Below are 21,636 nucleotides of genomic sequence, written 5' to 3'. Positions count from 1 at the left end.
AAATAAAAATGAACTGAGCTATCCCATAAATGTAAGGAAACGACACATAAACGTTCTGATGTTCAGCAGTTCAATTTTATGAACAAAATAACAAGCCAGACGCCATCCATAGAATTACATTTTCAAAATACACCTGCATCTGTATTGTAAACCCCATTTAGCATAAGACTGTTATACTTTAATACCTATGCTATAAATCCTTCTGAGGACTAGCTCTGGAACTGATGTTCATTTTGAAGTCTTTAAACTCACAGGAACAGAATGATCTCCATTACATGCTACCTGCACAATGGAGGTTACGTGACATGATCTGTTGGAAGTGTCTATATGTTCTAAACAATGGATTCACTGATACAAGCACATCACAATGGAGTTTATATATCTTATTAAGATTAATAAGCCAGTTCTGAACATTTTTACATGCTTCATCAAGCTGCTACTGATAAACAAAACACTAATGATTCTGTAAAAATCATTGCTGAATTTGGTATGAGAAACTAAAACCTCCACATGATCTTGAAAAGGCAGAACAGACTTTACGACAATGCATAGTTTAAGAGAATTTACAACAACACTTCTGGTAATATACACTTTCAATTTTGAAGGAAATTACAGCAAATTAATTTATGAGGATGTTTAACACACTCCATTTATGTAAACCAGGGATGTTAGCAGTGTATCGGTCTGTCTGTGAGATTGCATACGAATGAGTCCACATCATAAGTCCAGATCTTCTGTCTGTTTCGCTCCCTCTGATGTCTGTATGGTCCACCTGTCCAGTCTGTGTGTGAATAAATGAGTCTGTCCTTTAGTAAAGGCACAGTGGAGTACTCTGTTTTGTCAGTAAACCAATGCACTGTTCACAGGGTTGTGTTTGAGATAGTCGATGAGCCTGGGTGGAATCTCCAGAGAGTCCAAAGAATGAATCTTGTTCACCTGTATCAGGTGTCTACGAATAGCCAATCTACACTGAGAGACAAGAGTCTTCGGACACCCTGTTTAAAAAAAAAAAGAGAGAGAGAGAGAGCAAGAGAGAAAAAATAAAAAAGGTGATTTAACAATTGCATGATAATCAGTGTTATTTTTATTTGTTTTATCATTTATGTACTAATTTGTTTATTTTGAATTCATTTAAAATTAGCTTTAATTTTTATTTATTTGAATTCAAATAATTTTATGTGCTTTTGTCTTTTTATGTATATTTATTTTTCATTTAGCTTTAGTAATTTAGTAAATCTCAGTTTTAGTAGTTTAAGTACTTCAACTTAAATGTATTTATTTTAGATTGTTGACAAGTTTAATAAAACATTGTATCATACAAACATTGTATTTTTAATTTTTTTTAAAGACAGTTAATAGTTTTAGTTAATAAATGATAATATGGAAGCTTTTTTCCAGAACGAATAAAACAAAAATTATAAATAAAAAAAAATTAATGGCAACATTTCATCTCACAATTCTGACATTTTCCTCATAATTCTGAATTGTAAGATTTGAGCTCAAAATTGGAAGATAAAAAGTCAGATTTATAAGATATATATACTCACAATTATGAGGGAAAAAAACCCTCTGAATTCAAAGACAAACCGATTCATTTTTTTCTCCGAATTGCGAGTTTATATCTTGCAATTCTGGGTTTATATGTCAACTCTGAGTTTATACTTTGCAATTTTGACTATTTTTTTCTCAGAATCATGAGGGGAAAATAATTAAATATTTTATTAAATTTTTTATTCCATTCAAGAACAATGGCAATTAAAAAACAAAAACAATGCTACAATACTGCTTGTACTTCTCTCACCTCGCTCTTTCAGCAACAGCTCAAGAGCTTCATTCTGTTTGGTGCTCTTTTCTATGATGAGGGTCGGCAGGTAGACGTTTGCCCCAAAGTCAATGAGCAGTTGAATGTATTCGACTCCACAGCCGTGTCTCAAACACAATTCCAGGACTGTCTTCTGCTGCGTGCCTCTGCCGATCACATTCTCATCCGGACTGTTATAGTTCGGATCTGCCCCATATAACAGCAACATTTTGAAGCAATCCAGGTGTTCATATATGGCTGACAGGTAAAGCGGGCCACTGCACACAGCAACCCCTGAGGCCCAAAGCGTAACCTTTGACCTGGCGTTGACCTCCGCCCCATGCTGAAGCAGCTGGCGGAGGATCTCCGGGTCACCCTCTCGAGCGGCAGTGAGCACGGGCGAGCTGTTGTTCAGATGACTTCCATTTGGATTAGCTCCGGCACGGAGAAGTGCGAGCACACAGCTCAGGTAACGCCCACACACAGCAGTGAAAAGAGGGGTCTGGGCTTTAACATCAAGTCGGTCTACCTCTGCCCCATGGGCCAGGAGCAACTGCAGGCACCTCAGGTGACCTACAGGGCAAATAATTGCTGCGTTGTGGTCGTGGTGGACAACAAACTCAGATGTGACATCTGAGAGTGCATGGAAGGGTGACAGACGTACCTTTTGACGCAGCCATACGTAACGGGGTACCTGGGATCCCCCAACCGCTCTGCTGATTAATGCACTTCCTGTAACGTTCTTGTGAAAGTAGCTTGGCCAGCAGGAAATGGTCATTGTCAGCCACAGCTCGGTTCAGCTCCAGACTCTCAGCAGCTGATTCATCCTCCTCCACCGGCCGCAGCTGGAGCATAGAGGAGAACTGCAGAGAAACAAAAGTATCAGCACAGATGAGTGCCTCTGCATGACTGTTGAAAATAACAGCAAGATAGGGAGCAGCCTACCTAGACAATGCCCAGAAATGCTGTCTAGGTATGTAGCTCACTAGGGTCTGAGCCAGAGTATTCAGAATGAAATGCCTTTATTTACGTTACATGAAGTGTTGCACGCAGTTCAGTTTTGCATAACAACAAACCCTTACATTCGGATATTATTGTTATTTACGAGTAGATTTTTATTATATTATAGTAATATCTTTGACAGCGTTTAAAGAAGCTTCTAAAATATAAGAAGGCTTTATCATGAACTTCGTTTATACGCATTAGCTTTAACGACTAAGTTACTAGCAAGAATCCACGGTCAATTAGCCGGTTAGCAAACGAGATTAACCACATAAATACAAGCAGAACTAAAATACTTGTATATGCGAATAAACTAATCTGAGATAAATACTAATCCCATTCGGGAAGAGATTTATTCCCCGGCTCTTGGAGCTCGGTGGATTTAACTCCAGTAACGTTAGCGTTATATATGTAAACAACGCAGAGTTGGCCTCGCTCTTTCTGGCCTGCTGTCGAACAAATACGCATTTTTATGATATAAACGACTACACATATACAACTTAAGCATATAGTAGATATTTTAAATGAGTTTTCGCCTCAAGGACACTTACCGAGCTAATAAGCCAAACACTGACGGGCAGTAAACAGCGGAAACTGTTCGATGGGCGGCCAGAGCGGGCGCTGTGCGCGCACACACCGCCACTGAAAAATTCAGTCATACGTTTTGTAAGATGAGTGGGCTTTAATGTCAACAAACATTATAAATGATATAATCACATAACTTTTTTTTTTTTACAGAAATTTATTTATTTAAAGAAAACAATTTCAAATGTAATATAATGTACAAAAGAGGTACAAAACAGTGCAATGATCAAAATAAGCGTGTATAAAATGAGCTGACATGATTATTACAGAGCAAAACTATTAGTTTTAAAAGCAATAAATGTAATGTAACCACAGTCTGTCTTTTTCAGTGGTATCCCTCTCATTGCTTATTTCAAAATTCCCTTTTGGACTATTGCTGTACATTTAATCAATAGAAAATATTTATTCAAATTCATTCAAAAAATAATAATGTAAACAAATGCTTCTCAATAAAAATAAAAAAAAACATTTTTAAACATTGGTTTTATATTCCACATAATAATAAAAGCTTGTCTGGAGCTCCATATCAGCCAGGGTTCAAGAAGTTGAATATTAAAACTAAAGCTGGGAAAACTTTTACACATCCATTAGCAATAAACATTCAGTAGACATATTAAAAACAATGTTGCTTTGCAAAACTATATGCAATTCAAAAGGCTTGGTCAAAAGAACATAAGCAATGTTCCTCAAATATTTTTATGTTCCTCAAATTATTTGTTTGGCATTAGAGCTTGGCTCAGGCAATGTGACATCCTATTGCAATCAATGAGCAGCATTTCAACTGCGAAATGAACCGCATTTGCAGTAAACACCACAAAAATAATACTAAGCCCTTTGTGCAAAAAGCACTGATAATCAATTTGATCCATTATTCTAACAATGTGTTCCCTTTATCAATCTGAATTTCACATCAGCTGCTTATGTGACTGAATAAATCAGTATCAAAGTCTGGTTTTCAAATATAATACACATATTATACGGAAAGTATTACTAAAAGAAAGACATTAAAACAATCTACTGTACAATGGAGTGAGGCTAAATTTGATCAGAGAGGCATTTAAACAAAAATGTAGATGATTCTGACTGCCTTCGATCAAAGAATATAATTTCAATCCTGTTTTATGAACACACTGAAGTCCACAAAAACATCCAGAACATTTCAGGACTGTTCAGAACAGATATAACAGGGTACAAGAATCCACCCAGTGCTCAAAAAATCTAATAAACAACAATATAAACAAACACAAACTAGTATGTGGCAGAACGCTGCACTTTGAATGCATTTTTTGCATTACAGTGGCTTCAGTTGTGGAGATATTACTCTATGCATCTTTTCAAAAACACGGACATTTGTTCTTTGGGTTCTCAGTCAAAATGTCTGTTACTATGGAGACTCAAGAGGATTCTTGTACCTCCTCTTTGGAATGTTCAGTTTCCACAGAAACTGGTTTGTCCTTAGAGGAGGTCAGATCGTGTTCGGTGGCTCCTGGCTCCGCCCCTTCTTTCTCATTGCACTTTTCAGCTCCTGGACCCGCCTCCTCTGCGTCACCTTTAATCAAAGGAGCGCAGCTTCCATTTGATTGGTCAACAGGAGCGTCGTGACGGTCCTGTTCCGCAGGTGTGTTGATTGGTCCAGATGGATCAGGGAGAACTCCATCTGCAACAGCCAGCTGCTGTAAATGGATGAGATGGAGACAGCGTCATGTCAGTCAAATACCTCTCCACCCTGACAAAATCTAATCCCACAACCCCACTTACTCGCTGTAATTCAGTCATAGTTCGCTCTCTTTCGACCTGCTTCTGTGTGAGGGACAGCAGCTGGTCTAGAACAGACTGTTTTGGGTGCATGCCTCTGTCATAGTAGTTATACATCCCACACCAGAACCTGGGAAACACATAAACGAGTAAAAATTTGGTGCAAAACTATTCAGTAAACATCAGACAAATCCAATTACTTTAAATACAAATTGCATTAATTTGGTCTGTCAAAAGATTTTGTGAAAAGTTAAATTTTAATCTGCAGCAGCACAGCCTCATATGTTAAAGAGTGCATCCATACTTGAAGTGCAGTGGTAAAGTGCTGGGTCTGAGAACTGTGCACTCTAATGAACGCCGGTACAAAGGGTTTCGATACAGATGTTGGTTCTTCAGAAGATGTGGCCACAATGAAAACGTCTTTTCATGCAACCTAAAATCCCACACAGAACAGTGAAGCAAAGCATTTTAAAATCATTCAAGACTTGGAAACAAGCAAACAAACAGTACGTTTGATTTTATTTATAATAAAGAACATTTGCTTTCATTTTGAAGCATACACATTCAATGCCGAGTGTATCAGTTTTGTACATACATGAATGTGTTTGCATCTGCATTCTATCCTCACCTCATTTCCAGTCTCTCTTTCTGGCAGTTGCCGATGAAGTTTCCATACTGGCAGGCATAGACTTGATTGTGTATTTCTATTAGGTAACGTTCATTGAACTCAAACACACAAGGGAACTGTTCTGACAGCTGCCACACACACTCTAGGAACTGAGTGAAGACTGGAGACACTTCCTTGGAGTCAGTGTCCAGATGGCCACACCTAGAGTACACACATATATACAAACAAAACAAGTCACAAAGTTGGACTTGGTATTGATACAAATGGCTTACGATAAAAGGATTACTACTAATAACATTAGCCTTTTTTATAATATACAAAAGATAACTGTAATGTTTTAGCAACATAGTGTATTTTAATATTTAAAATGTTATTATTAAAACATTTATCATAAAAGGGATAGTCCACCCAAAAATGAAAATTACCCCATGATTTACTCACCCTCAAGCCATGCTAGGTGTATATGACGAATACGATAGGAGTTACATTAAAGCAATCCTGGTTGTTCTGAGCTTTATAATGGCAGTGAATGGCTGTTGAGATTCTGAAGTCCAATAAACTGCATCCATCCATCATAAAAAGTACTCCACACATATCTGGTGGTTAATAAAGGCTTTCTGAATCAAACCTCTGCTTCGAAGAATGTTATATATACATCTAGGATTGCTTTAGGGTGAGTAAATTATGGAGTAATTTTCATTTTTGGGTAAACTATTCCTTTAATACTATTGATAAATAATACTGATATATTTGCAGTTTTTAAAAGCTGTGATAATGTTTTGAAGGTTATTAACCCATACATGCAAGAGCAGTAAAAGTTTATACCTGTGACTGAATTTATGACCAAAAGAGATCCACTCCTTTTCTATTAAAACCTGTATATAAAAAATAAAAAAAACAAAGAAACAAAACTTAAATTATATAATTTTACAATATTTTTAAGTTTAGGTGTTTAAGTCTAGTTGTTTCACATTTAAATATACATTGCTGTTCAAAAGTTTGGAGTCAGTAAATGTTTTAAAAGAAATGAATACCTTTAGGTATTTAATGCAAAGATGCATTAAATTGATCAAAAGTGACAGTGAAGACGTTTATGCATATTCATATTTTTTATATCAAATAAATGCTGTTTGTTTGAACAGAAAGAATCGTGAAAAGATCACGGTTTCCACGAAAATATTAAGCAGCACAACTGTTTTTAACATCAATAATAATAAAAAAAGCACCAAATCAGCATTTAAGAATGATTTCTGAAGAATCATGACACTGAAGATTCAAAATGCAACTTAGCCATAACAAATTATGTTAAAACTTTTGAATGCTGACGTATATTAAGTTACACAGGAATAGTTGGTGACTTAATTTGCCATGACCAGCCCAACAGAGTGACATGCGAGTCCTGTGTTGAGGGTACAGGTTATATGTTATAGGTTACTGGGTCATTACCATGAGGCCTTTAATAGTTCTGTAGTATGGGTCCAGCAGTATGCAAGCCAAAGAGCACACCTGAGCCGTTCTGTCCCAACCATCAGAACAATGTACTAACACACTTGCCCTCTCTTCACAGACAGCCTAGAACGCAAACAAAATGACTGAGTACATCATTATCAAATATACTTCTGTTGGTGTCTCTCTATGCAGTAATAGCATGGAGGTTAGTACCTTGGCGAGGAACACGCCTGCATCCATCACAGATTTGATGTGCCTCAGCCAGCCAGAGTTCTCCAGACCTGTCAGATAATCACTCATGGAAGGAGACTTCATAGAGCACACTGGAAGAACAAAGGTTCAACCAACCATCATTTTATCTACTACTGATTTAAAAGACACAATCAATACTCAACTGAGCAACTTAACCAGCTACTGAATATACCAGTACGAATAAAAAATTGTTCTCTCACCTTCCAGCAATTTTTGTAGGCTGTTTCTCATGACGTGGATGTTTTCGATTCCTTGGAACTGGAACCTGATATTGGAGTAGTTGTCCTCATTCTCATAGCCTTTACCAGCTGCGCGGTTCGCCATTGCGTTCAACTGAAAAAGACAAAAATTTGTACAAATGTATGCACACATAGCTCCAGAGGGTCAGGTTGAGATTTATGGTCTCCTTTAAATAACAGGGAAAGGAATTAAATGTTTCCTCAGTTATACTGGCGAAACATGAGATGAGCAACAATAAACAGAACAGAATATTCAATATTGGCAATAGATACAAAAACACTAGAATTTTAAAGCTGCGGTAAGTAACTTTTGACACTCTAGCGGTTAATAAACAGAACTGCTTGCGTCTTGCGGAAGAACATCGTAGCCGGAACTACTTCTCTCTGTTTATGTCTATGAAGAATCACAAAGGTACTGGGTTACTCCGCCGCGGTATCCCCGAAGCAATCTAAAATAGTCCGAAAATAAACACTTATTATAGGTGCACCCTAGTGATTCAGGACAAGCTAAAACACGGTTAGGAAAATGGATTCATGGTGTACTCGCTTATTATATAAATTTTTCTACATTTTGAACACAAACAAAGTTACGGACCGCAGCTCTGATTGGTTGTTTCTTAACGGGAGCTATGTATTTCTGCAAATGGCAATAGGACCACTGGGAGGAGCCAGAGGAGCTTGACTTTTTTCACATATTATTTGTCTCATATTCTACTGTCAGGACATAATGACAGGTTTAACAAATATGTAAATAAAATATATTTTTACAAAAGTTACCTACTGCAGCTTTAATGGTTAACTAGTCAGTTGCCTTGATAGTTAGTCCACCATATGAATAGAAGAGTAATTGGTGTCAGAGGGTGAAAGATTACACATTTTCTTATGTGTCTCTTACATATATGCCAGAGCAGCTGAGGTTGAAAGTTTAAAGATAAACGGTTACAAGTCTGATCCTGGAGCTGTCCTCCTATGTATATAGAGAGGTTAAGGTTAAAGGTCAAACCTTAGGCCGTGTGTCCACTACATATATAAAAGGGCAGTTGGGGTTTGCTTCACTGATGGCCTGAAGCATCTGCTCGTCTTCCACACAGCGAGAAGTCAAACCTGACAAAGGCTGACTGCAACGACAGATTGCAGCCTGCAAGACAGTACCACAAAATACAAAGAACAGATAAAGATAGTTGTTAACGGCCATTCTTGTTTAAACCTACTGAAGCATTTCTATGTCACCGAACATAGTCTCTAGCTTTAATCTACTGTTAAATTAATCATTTAATTTATTAATCTGATTGGACTTTTTTATTCAACACTTTGCAGTATTGAATGAAATATGTATACATTATTTATGTGTGTATGTATGTATGTGTGTATGTATGTATGTATGTATGTATGTATATATATATATATATATATATATATATATATATATATATATATATATATATATATATATATATATATATATACAGTCTTGTTCAAAATAATAGCAGTACAATGTGACTAACCAGAATAATCAAGGTTTTTAGTATATTTTTTATTGCTACGTGGCAAACAAGTTACCAGTAGGTTCAGTAGATTGTCAGAAAACAAACAAGACCCAGCATTCATGATATGCACGCTCTTAAGGCTGTGCAATTGGGCAATTAGTTGAAAGGGGTGTGTTCAAAAAAATAGCAGTGTCTACCTTTGACTGTACAAACTCAAAACTATTTTGTACAAACATTTTTTTTTTTCTGGGATTTAGCAATCCTGTCAATCACTAAACTAATATTTAGTTGTATGACCACAGTTTTTTAAAACTGCTTGACATCTGTGTGGCATGGAGTCAACCAACTTGTGGCACCTCTCAGCTGTTATTCCACTCCATGATTCTTTAACAATTTCTTGGTTTTGCTTCAGAAACTGCATTTTTGATATCACCCCACAAGTTCTCAATTGGATTAAGGTCTGGAGATTGGGCTGGCCACTCCATAACATTAATTTTGTTGGTTTGGAACCAAGACTTTGCACCGTTTACTAGTGTGTTTTGGGTCATTGTCTTGTTGAAACAACCATTTCAAGGGCATGTCCTCTTCAGCATAGGGCAACATGACCTCTTCAAGTATTTTAACATATGCAAACTGATCCATGATCCCTGGTATGCGATAAATAGGCCCAACACCATAGTAGGAGAAACATGCCCATATCATGATGCTTGCACCTCCATGCTTCACTGTCTTCACTGTGTACTGTGGCTTGAATTCAGAGTTTGGGGGTCGTCTCACAAACTGCCTGTGGCCCTTGGAACCAAAAAGAACAATTTTACTCTCATCAGTCCACAAAATGTTCCTCCATTTCTCTTTAGGCCAGTTGATGTGTTCTTTGGCAAATTGTAACCTCTTCTGCACATGCCTTTTTTTTAACAGAGGGACTTTGCGGGGGATTCTTGAAAATAGATTAGCTTCACACAGACGTCTTCTAACTGTCACAGTACTTACAGGTAACTCCAGACGGTCTTTGATCATCCTGGAGGTGATCATTGGCTGAGCCTTTGCCATTCTGGTTATTCTTCTATCCATTTTGATGGTTGTCTTCCGTTTTCTTCCACGTCTCTCTGGTTTTGCTCTCCATTTTAAGGCATTGGAGATCATTTTAGCTGAACAGCCTATCATTTTTTGCACCTCTTTATAGGTTTTCCCCTCTCTAATCAACTTTTTAATCAAAGTACGCTGTTCTTCTGAACAATGTCTTGAACGACCCATTTTCCTCAGCTTTCAAATGCATGTTCAACAAGTGTTGGCTTCATCCTTAAATAGGGGCCACCTGATTCACACCTGTTTCTTCACAAAATTGATGACCTCAGTGATTGAATGCCACACTGCTATTTTTTTGAACACACCCCTTTCAACTAATTCAACTAATTGCCCAATTGCACAGCCTTAAGAGCGTGCATATCATGAATGCTGGGTCTCATTTGTTTTCTGAGAATCTACTGAACCTACTGGTAACTTGTTTGCCACGTAGCAATAAAAAAATATACGAAAAATCTTGATTATTCTGGTTAGTCACATTGTACTGCTATTATTTTGAACAATACTGTATATATTATAATTAGATTTTCTCTTGACTCCATCAGCCATCTTTAAAGAATGTGATCGGTTTGTTGCAGCGTATTTTGGGACTCTGTTATCTACAGTATGATGCATGCATGCAATGTTACCTTAGAATATGGTCAAATGGCAGGCAGCATAATTATGATGTCTACTGTCTGAAAAAGCCTCCATGCTTAAGGTGCCTTAAAATGCTGTCTAGGTAGGGAGCTTACTTGGTTTTGGAACAGAGCTATTATGTGCATTTATGACATGCGTGTGCTTGTATACCTTTGTGTCTTTGTGAAAGTAAGACAGAGCAGGCAATCGCCCGCGGCTCCTAAACTTTGCGCTGCCTGTTACTGTAGAAACACTGACATTTTTAGGGAGTCCTAGGATAGATGGATAAGTGCTACAGATCTGTGTGAAAGAGAGACCAAGAAACATTTACAGATCCATTAGACAGAACAAAATATATAAAATATGAATTATAATTAGTGCATCATTTATAAATTATTTAATACTACCGTTCAAAACTTTAAGATTATGTTTTCTGCATTTCTTTGTTCAAGAATAACAGTAATACTCTGATGTATTGTTACAATTTAAAATAACAAAAAAAAATTATTTTAATATATTTTATCACTTATATATTTTATATAATATTTTATTCATTCAATATGCTGATTTTGTGCTTAAGAAACATCTCTCATCAATATCAGTGTTGAAAATAGTTGTGCTGCATAGTTTTTCTTTTGTGGAAACTTTTTTTTTTGGAGGTTTCTTTGATTAGCTGAATAAAAGTATGTATTTCTTGAAAGAAAAACATAATTTACCCCAAAGTTTTGAACGGCAGTGTATACATGTGTTATGTTGAAACTGTTTGTACCTAAAACATATTAATCTCTGTGGTCAGTAGATAAAAGAGTTAAGTTGATTATTGTGAAATGGTCCTAAACGAGAAGCATGCATACTAGATTGTCTTGTAATAAAAAGATGATACCTCATAGTTTTTGTTAATGTGGCTGATTTCCCAGTAATCATTGGAGAGACCCATCCTGCTGAAGTCATTTGCCACATTGATGAATTCCCAACCCTGTCTCCTGTCCTCCTCATTTTGGTCTGGATTATAGAGAAAGGCAAACAGCTCCTCTTCTTTGACTGAAATGACACAAAAGCACAGTTAGAATCTAAGAGCAAACATGTGCACAGTAGGGTCAGCCAGCATTTTTCAGTATGAAATAAACATAACTGGTAGATTACTGGACTGGACACTTAATAAGAATGATTTTGAAGCAAAAGTGTTGCTTGCTTATATTTTATAAAAGAAAATATAAATGTTAGATGAAAAGGTATTAAAAACATAAATTAAAACTATAAATGTTCCCTTGGCAGCTAACTAAAATAAAATGTTTAAGTTGAAGTAATCAAATGAGTAAAACTAAAACTTAATAAAAATTTTTTTTAATTAAAGCTATACCAAAAATATGAATTAAATAATAATTAAAAATGAATCAAAATGACAAAAACACATAAAAATGACCAAAACTTGAAAACTGAAAATATATTTAACCTTTTCAGTGGTGAGTTTAAAATATTCTAGTGGTCCCCCCAGAGAGAGTTTTTTTTAAGCATTACCCCTTACTGTTTCCATGGCGACACATTAGGCTTGTCATGTGACACACCAGATCTACAATAATACTGTGTGACAGAGGGAACGCTTTTATTTTGTTTTTCCTTTTTTTAATTTAAAATATTTATATAATATTTATATATAAATTTTTAATGTTTGTTCGCGCTGCAGTGCAGAGAATCCTGTCGTTCTGATTCACAGCACATGAATTCATTAATCTCCTCCAAAATACAAGTAATAAGTGCCGGGTGAAGAATAGAGTGATTTTTATAGTTACTTACACTATGTGTATCTGGTATGAATAAAACACATCTGCAAATTAAATTTGAATGGGTTGTTATTGTTGCTTCCATAGACATATGTGTGTATTTTTCAAAACTCTATACGTATTGTTTTACTAGTATTTATGTGTATTTAAACGTCTGAAACCAAATATGCATTATGTGGTTGATAACACTACATAGTTGTGATAATATGACAAGAGCAGTCTCTCGTCTGTCTCTGGCTCAGCGTCAGCCAACGCGTGAAACCACAGTTAGAATTTGACAGTTCTGCGACGTCACCGAACGTTCTTAACCCCATATGTGGGATTTTTTAAAAATATTACATAAATAATACTGAATTTATTTAATGTGCATGTGTTTTTATGCATTGCATACATAAATGTATACATTAGATTTTCTGTTGGTTATCTGCTCAAAACAAAAAAAGATTTCTCATAGGTTCTAAACATGTTGCGCATTTGAATGCAACAAACCACATGTGTATATGTATAGTGACTATATTTGTACATTAGCCTTATAAATCTTATTTAAATCTAGTGTTCTGCATATGTTTCGGTGAGGCTAGATTTAGGGGAAGGGGTTGGGTTAGGTGATAGAAAATATCATTAACCTGATATAAAAAAAAATCAATGGTCTATGCAATAAAAGAAAGCGAAACGTGTGTGTGTGTTTGTGAGAGAGAGTGCTTGTGTGTGTGTGTACCTGGTTGAAACAGACGCAGAAGTGACTGATAGACATCCTGACAATCTTTCTCTCTTTGGAACAGCAGATGAAGCAGCTGGAAGGTTTTACAGCGGATCAGGAGCGGACAACCGGATGCAGTTAATGGAAGCTTCTCTAGCGACATGATGTGATGATGCAGCACCTTCACACACATCAGACATTTCAAGATGTGTATTTCTAAAAGACCCAACAACAGATGAGTGGAAGACTATTATGTATATTGTTCCCTCTGGCCTACATTACCCATGTTTCTTTGCGTGTACTGTTGGTTTGTTCCACGTAGATAAGGTGAGTAGCAGTCAAATAAAGAGTTCCCAGAGTTGACTTCTTTTCAGGGTACCTATTCAGTAGTTTCACATACTCCACCTGCATAAAAAGTCCAGGAGAATTAGTGACTCAACTGTCTGAAGTAATATACAAAGCACTAGCCAGCAATCGCAAGGGTTAATGACACAATCCAGTCTGTGGGTTTGGATGTACCCCTCATCCAGCCTGTGTTTAACACAATAGAGAGGAAATCCTGCAGAACCTCTTAAGACTACTGTCAGCACTTCCTGTTCCTCCATCTCTTGGCATTTTGGTTACTGAGTAACAGGCAATGGAACAATATTATAACACAAGATGCCACTTCAGCACTAAGTAGCATTTTCTTTTGAGTCAAAGTCTAATATATTCTCCTCGTTTATACTTGCTAAACTACATGAGAACTAATCTTCTCAGTAAATGATTAGAACAATCCCTTTAGGTCGTTAGGATAGCAAAACCAAGCCGGCATTTTCTATTGTCTCTATAAAATGAACAAGTTAAATAATGTTTTTTAGCAAGACATAAAAGTCAAGGTGAGCCCCAGTAAGTCCAATTTAGATTCCATCAGTCAATTCTGATGAAGAATTAAACCCACAATTCTCAGGCAGCAGAGTAGATCTGAATAGAGGTGTCAGCTGCTATTACAGAGACTTCCTGTAGTACTGCTGATGAAACGTGACATCCTTTGAGCTGACCCCTCCATGCTGCCAAAAACATCCAAAAAGACCAAAGGCTGCAAGATTAATCGTTGTGTACTTTTTACAATACTCATATGACCATATAAAGTTACGTAGCAAAGGTGCCGCAGAACTGCACATTTTGAAGGTCTCTCTGCCTAGTTCAGGTCTTGAGAGGCTCTTCTAATAATAAGATGATGTCTATATCTTACTGAACTTTATTAACATCTAAAATGGGCACTGATGGGATACCTCATGACCACTAGAACTGAGAATATATAACCAGAACACCAGAATATGATAATATAAAGTGTAACGACACAAGCTCATACTTTAGGCCAGGGGTTTTCACATTTATCTTCATGGAAAACTTCAAATTGGGGTATGTGTTTGTGTGTGTGTGTGTGTTGTATGTGTATATGTATAGATTGTAACATTTAATAAATAATACAAATATAATTCAAATTATAAATTCAACTAAATAAATGCAAAAAACAAAAAGGCAAATAAATAAACACAGTACTATAAAAGTACAGTACGAAAATGAGTAGAAAGCAAAATATTAATGTAACTTTATAGAAAAAATATTTTCCAAATAATAGTTTAGACATTTTCATACATATATATATATATATATATATATATATATATATATATACTATAAATTGGGTTTCTATACAAGAAACTACACAGATGCAAGTCCCTTGCATGAGAACGATCATATTTAGAGTTCTGTGGCATCTTAAAAGCAAAGCATGCAGGTTCACCTGAGCAAGGTTACATCCGGATTTTGGAGGGGAAAAATTATTCCTGTACATACAGTTATGAAGTGATGACTGAAAACTGCTTCAACTTCATTAGCGCTACATTCAGTAACCAATATTAAAATGCATTGGATGGATTTAACAGCCGACTACAACAAATCTAACAACTCAGAATCTTTTTCACGAACCAATTTAAACGCTACATTCTGTGTGTTTTACATACATCGAGAGTTCAGAATATCGAGTCTGCCAACTTTACACGTGCACACCTGTTGATACAGACTTACCTTTGGCGTTATAATGTGCTCCATATTTTCAGTGGCTTATCTTTCAACAGTCCACGTTAAACTTTCGATGTTTATGTGTTTAGCGGTTAACATGTTTGTTTCAAAAACTGCTGCGTTCCTTCCTGACATGACAACTACAATCATGTCAGCTGACGGGAGCAGATATCGCGATAAGTCAAAGCGAGACGTGATTTCAAGTGTTGTCTGTGATGCTGTGATAATTTAACCCACTGCAGTCCGTATATAAACAATGATATATCAGTTTAAAATAAATAATGCAAATTACCATAGTAACACAATGTTAAAGGTAAAAATCAGTCTGAAAAGTATACTTAATTTCCTCTAGGCTACATTTAAAATACAACTAACCTTGATATGCTACATAGTGAGAAGAAAAAAATCACAATGTAAAATAATAGAAACTAAATATTTTTTCAATTGTATTTTATACATATTTATAATATTAGATTTTAACAGTATTAATTGGGTCTTTATACATTACAGTGGGGGAAATATTAATTTGTTTGCCCACTTACAAAGAAATGAAGGCTCTGTAATATGGTAGGTTTATTTTAACACATAGAGACAGAAAATTTACCAAAAAATCCAGAAAAAAAAACGCATAATATAGGGGTTAGAAATTGATTTGCATTTCAGTGAGTGAATTAAGTATTTGATCCCCAAGCAAAACATGACTTATTACTTGGTGTAGAAACTTTTGTTGGCCAGCACAGAGTTAAGACATTTTTTGCAGTTGGTCACCAGGTTTGCACACATCTCAGGAGATAATTTTGATCCACCCCTCTTTACATATCCTCTCTTAATCCTTAAATTTTCTTGGCTGTCATTTGGCATCACAAAGTTTCAGGCCCCTTCACAGATAGGATTGAGGTCTGGAGGCTGGCTAGGCCACTCCATGACCTCAATGTGCTTCTTCTTGAGCCACTCCTTTGTTGCCTTGGTTGTATGTTTCTGGTGATTGTCATGCTGGAAGAATCATCCATGATGCATCTTCAGTGCTCTGGCTGAGGGAAGGATGTTCTCATCCAAGATTTTATTGTACATTTCCCCGTCCATTTGTACCCTCAATGCAGTGAAGTCATCCTGTTCCCAAAGCAGAAAAACAGCCCCAAAGCATGATGTTTCCACCTCTGTGCTTGACTGTAAGGATGGTGCTCTTGGTGTCATATTAAGCTTTTCTCTTCCTCCAAACACGGGGAGTGGAATTAATGCCAAAGAGCTCAATTTTGGTCTCATCTGACCACAGCACTTTCTCTCAGGCCTTCTCTGAATCATAGATGTTCTTTGGCAAACTTTAAACAGGCCTGTACATGTGCCTTCTTGAGCATGGTGCTCTGCAGGATTTCAGTCCATTGCAGCATAGTGTGACACCAATGGTTTGCTTGGTGACTATGGTCCCAACTGCTTTAAGATCATTGACAAGCTCTTCCCATCTAGTCCGGGGGTGATCCCTCACCTTTCTCATGATCATACTTACCTCATGAAGCGAGATCTTGCACCGAGCTCCTGACCAAGGCCGACTGATGGTTGTTTTGTATTTCTCCCAATTCCGAATAATCACACCAACAGTTGTCTCCTTCTCACCAAGCTTCTTGCTGATGGTCTAGTAGCCCATTTCAGCCTTGTTCAGATCTACAATCTGGTCTCTGACATTCTTTGACAACTCTTTGATCTTGCACATGGTGGTGGGAGAGGTTGGAATGAAAGATACAGATTGTGTGGACAGATGTCTTATACAAGCTGACATTAGGTGTAACTTCTTAAAGTGGCAGGACTAATCTATGTTCCACATGGGCACATAATCAGTCTGTGGGAGCAAGAATTATTATTGCTGCTTGGTAGGGCGATCAAATACTTATTTCACTCACTGAATTGCAAATAAATTTCTACGCTTTATATAAAGTATTTTTATTTTGGTTGATATTCTGTGCCTATATGTTAAAATAAACGTACTATAAAAATGACGGACCTTCTTTTCTTTGTAAGTGGGCAAACTTACAAAATCAGCAGAAGATCAAATAAATATTTTCCCCACTGTATATATATCTTTATTTTAAATTTTAACATAGGGTTCCATCAGATGGTCATATTTGGTGGTCTGTGGCAGCTATATGATTGAAAACCTAATCTTCTGACATAAACTATATATCTGGAAACTTCATTAAACCACACCCAGACACAAGCAGCACAGGGAGGTTGCTCCCGCAAGGTGGCCCAACCAGATTTGCCTAATCACTGGGGAGGAACCCCATCGCTTGACCCATTGTCACCATAACGACCTCCCGACTCTTAGGCTCAGTAACTTGATAACAGCACACTAATGAAGAACAATAGCCGCATTTCCACTGTCGGGCCAGTGCGAGCCAGGGCTTAAAGTGGGCCGGGCGGGGCTCATAGCCCAGGGCCAGTAGCACGAGGCCAGAATAGCGCAGGGTTTCCACAGGGGAGCTTGAAGCTCCGCTGCTCGTCACTAAAACACGCCCTTTACACGCCTCTCAGAACAACGTCATGCAACCTCATTATTTCACTAACAAAGAGAAGTTATCAGAAAACTAAGAAATAAGTCACTGGAACATGCGCGATCACAAAACGAACATGATAAAAGCGGCCGTTTGTTTGCATGCTTTGTTATTCAAATTCAAAAGCATGGATGTTTTAACTATAGAATAAGTGATACATTGATCATAATGATTTAATTTATCAAGACTCAAAATTAATCGCACATAAATACACTTTATATTTTATTTATTTATTTTTAACGCTTATGAAAATAGCCTGCTTATTCAGTAGAGTCTGTTTCTGTTTATTTGTAGTCACAGTGGCCTATACGTCACATTAAGAATTAATGATATCTTTATTTTTATAAAGGATCCCGAACAAAAATATTATTATATTTTTATAATAGGCAACATGAGCTAAACTCTCGAGACGAGGCTTGTGATAGATAATATAAGTTACTAAATAAATACACGATTGTGATAGAGAATAAGAAGCTGACGTCTGATTTCTTCAAGCGGTCATATTTTACCATGTTTAATGTTAATGCCCAGCGTGCATAGTCTTTTACATCGCTTATAAATATTTCTGCCTTGTATGGTGAATTATAATCCACATTGGATCAAGTTATTTCAAACACTCGCTGCTGACTGAAAGTGAGTTTTGAGCTCAACTTATTTAAATAAAGCGTTTAATGCTGGCGTTATAGCGGCTATCTTTCTGAAATGATCCACAGCGCAGACTCTCTATTTTTATAAAAGCTCCCGAACAAAAATCATTATTATATTTTGATGATATGCAACGTGGAGCTAAACTCACGAAACAAGACGACAGATAAAATGTTACTTAATAAATACACAATTGTGATAGAGAATAAGATGCTGACGTCTGATTTCTCCAAGCGGTCATATTTACCATGGTAATGTTAATGTTTATCGTGCATAGTCTTTTACATCGCTTATAAATATTTCTGCCTTGTTTAGTGATTGTAATCCACATCGGATCAAGTTATTTCAAACACTCGCTGCTGACTAAGAGTGAGTTTTGAGCTCAACTGATTTTAAAAAGTCTTTAATGCTGGTGTTAAAGTTGTTTTCTTTCTGAAATGATCCGCGCTGACGCTCTCCAGACGCTGAGAAACTCCGCCTTTGTTCCTAACCCCTCCTCTAGCCCCAGCTGGCCCACTTTGGCCCAAGGATTTCGTCGGGCCGAAAAAACCTGGCCGTTGGCCCCAAGGAAGCCCCGGCGAGGCACGATCAAGCCCCGGAAGTGACAGTGGAAACGCGACTGGCCCTGGCACGCACTAGCACGCCCGGTCCTAGCTCGATAGTGGAAACACGGCTATTAACATAACAGCTCACCCAGCTTAAGCTAAATTTGCTCTCAAATACCTGCCAATGTCCTGTAAACACAAAGCACAAAATACACATGCTGTAAAATCAGAGAAAACCACGATTGTTGACTGCAATTAAAAGCAAAGGTAAGTTTTATTTTAAATCAAGGCAGAGCTTACTCCAGAAATACAATTGTTACTGCACCTGAATATGCATACTTCTCTACTATTTAGTAGGCAAAAACAGTATGTGAAAAGAGAAATATGCCCAAATTCACATTATTCATCAAAGAGTAGTCCAGGATGACTTACTTTTTCTGAAAATATTCTGAAGTGCTTATCTGATGGACAGTTTACTATACCATGAGGCCAATGAATAGGATTTCTGAATGACAGTGAGCTGATGCTGTAGGTCACATGATAATGACAACATAACAGATGTTGTAGGTCCGGTTTATGTACATATTTTCACACTTTTTTCCACAATATTTGCAATGTGGAATTAATCTGTCTTCTGCTAATGTGCGAGACTTACTTTATTAGCCACTAAATTATTAGAAGAATAGTTAAGTGTAGTAAATGGTAAAACTATTTGTGCAACAAACTAGTGTGTTCATGATTACAAAGTGCAAAATGTCGTGACGTGCAGCTAAGTATGGAACCCATATCAGAATTTGTGCTCTGCATTTAACCCATCCAAAGTGCACACACACAGCAGTGAACACACACTCTCACACACACACACACACACATTTGTTTTTGTGAAAAATGGGGACATCCCATAGGCATAATGGTTTTTATATTGTAGAAACTGTAAATTCTATCGCCATTCACCAACCCTACCCCTACACCTAACCCTCACAGGAAACTTTGTGCATTCTTACTTTCTCAAAAAAAAAACTCATTCTGTATGATTTATAATATATATATATATATATATATATATATATATATATATATATATATATATATATATATATATATATATATATATATATATATATAGGTATGAAGTTAGTACTTGGTCAAAGTATGCTATTTTGGATGCAGCCCAGGAGTTTGTTAAAACCATAGTTCTGAATCACAGGCCTTCAGGTGCTGGAGAAGCTAATGTGTTTTTAGGAATCTCTACCCAGTGTAGAGAATCAGATAAACAAGACAGACATGAATCTGACCCTCTGGGATAATGATAAAATCTGCAGATGGTCCTGAATGCTTGTCTTACACTTAACTCAGCTCCATCTGAGCTGTATCATTTCATGTGTCTCATTCCTGCACTCTCAATGTGAGCACTGCCAGGTTCAGGCATGTCAACACTGATCTAAGGAAGGACAGATGTTGGTCTGAATTTGACTAGCAGGTAGCCTGCAAAACTATGATAATGGTATCATAAATGTTATGAAAAGTATAGACTAAATACAGTTAGAAACTATAAAATAAAGGCTATATTAGTCAGTATATTACTTAGAATCTTATGCTCACAAAGGTACATTTATTTGATCAAAAAAATTATTTTATTCCTGTGATGACAATGATTAATTTACAGCAACCATTACTTGAATTCCTGTTTCTAGTCTCCCTTTACAATTTTTGTAATCCTACTTCCAAATGCTTTTACATAACCAATTATTTTGTTTTTCAGAATTACATTTACCATATGGAGCATGCACACATGTATACGTGCGCGCGCACACACACACACAAGTTACTCCTGGTCCCAGTCTCTGAGATGCAATTTGTAAGCACCTTAAAGTTAATGACTCAGTCATATTCAATAAGCCGAGCATGTCACACCCTCAGGAGACAGGCTTTGTTGACCTGATGCTAATGTGTTAGTTCTCAAACAATGGCAATTTACCGCCTTTTGTGTGAGGAGTGGACTAATCTCTGTTAATAGCTTGACACAATCAGGTCTGCCAAGCTGTAACAGAGATTTATGTGCACAACGATGTATGTTGTTTTTTGGGATACAGTCAAAGATGTAAAATCTGAATGGAGGTAAAAATATGTTAAAATAATCTGGAAATGAATGCTGAAGAGACGGATGTGCAAGGATCTTACATGGATTAACCTGCTTGTACTAGAATAAACTGTGGGATTAAGGTGTAACGATAAATGTAACAAATTTTTGATTTTTTTATGCTATTTTACTTTTGTACATTAAGCAATTCTGGTACCGTTCCTTCACTTCTTGATGTCTCTGAATCTGGATTCTGAAGCAAGAATACCAAGGCATAAGGACTTCATAGTTGGTAATTAATGAGTGTGTGTGTTTAGATGTGCATTGATAATGAATTGACCTGCCTGTCTCAGATAAAGTAAACAGAGACAGA

At 36.7% G+C, this 21,636-nt stretch overlaps 2 protein-coding genes across 2 annotated transcripts; both read right to left on the bottom strand.

The window, feature by feature from the left end:
- Positions 1 to 53: 53 nt before the first annotated feature.
- On the bottom strand, positions 54 to 3,477 carry LOC128012044 (ankyrin repeat and SOCS box protein 12). Its single transcript, XM_052594963.1, has 4 exons — positions 3,355 to 3,477; positions 2,466 to 2,664; positions 1,802 to 2,374; positions 54 to 995 (listed from the first exon to the last, which is right to left on the bottom strand). The coding sequence occupies exons 1-4, from the start codon at positions 3,460 to 3,462 to the stop codon at positions 841 to 843; spliced, it is 1,035 nt and encodes a 344-aa protein (XP_052450923.1). The 5' UTR covers positions 3,463 to 3,477; the 3' UTR covers positions 54 to 840.
- A 340-nt stretch (positions 3,478 to 3,817) lies between these two features.
- On the bottom strand, positions 3,818 to 15,622 carry LOC128012035 (myotubularin-related protein 8-like). Its single transcript, XM_052594955.1, has 14 exons — positions 15,454 to 15,622; positions 13,663 to 13,785; positions 13,399 to 13,561; positions 11,783 to 11,940; positions 11,071 to 11,199; positions 8,715 to 8,849; positions 7,673 to 7,805; positions 7,434 to 7,543; positions 7,218 to 7,343; positions 6,597 to 6,646; positions 5,772 to 5,972; positions 5,448 to 5,576; positions 5,147 to 5,273; positions 3,818 to 5,061 (listed from the first exon to the last, which is right to left on the bottom strand). Exons 1-14 carry the CDS (start codon positions 15,475 to 15,477, stop codon positions 4,783 to 4,785), a joined length of 1,887 nt encoding a protein of 628 aa, XP_052450915.1. The 5' UTR covers positions 15,478 to 15,622; the 3' UTR covers positions 3,818 to 4,782.
- Positions 15,623 to 21,636: the final 6,014 nt, after the last annotated feature.

Source organism: Carassius gibelio, chromosome A5 (assembly GCF_023724105.1).
Source record: "Carassius gibelio isolate Cgi1373 ecotype wild population from Czech Republic chromosome A5, carGib1.2-hapl.c, whole genome shotgun sequence".
Taxonomy (NCBI): domain Eukaryota; kingdom Metazoa; phylum Chordata; class Actinopteri; order Cypriniformes; family Cyprinidae; genus Carassius; species Carassius gibelio.
Note: the sequence above shows the minus strand (reverse complement) of the source record. Positions and strands in the feature narration are given on the sequence as shown.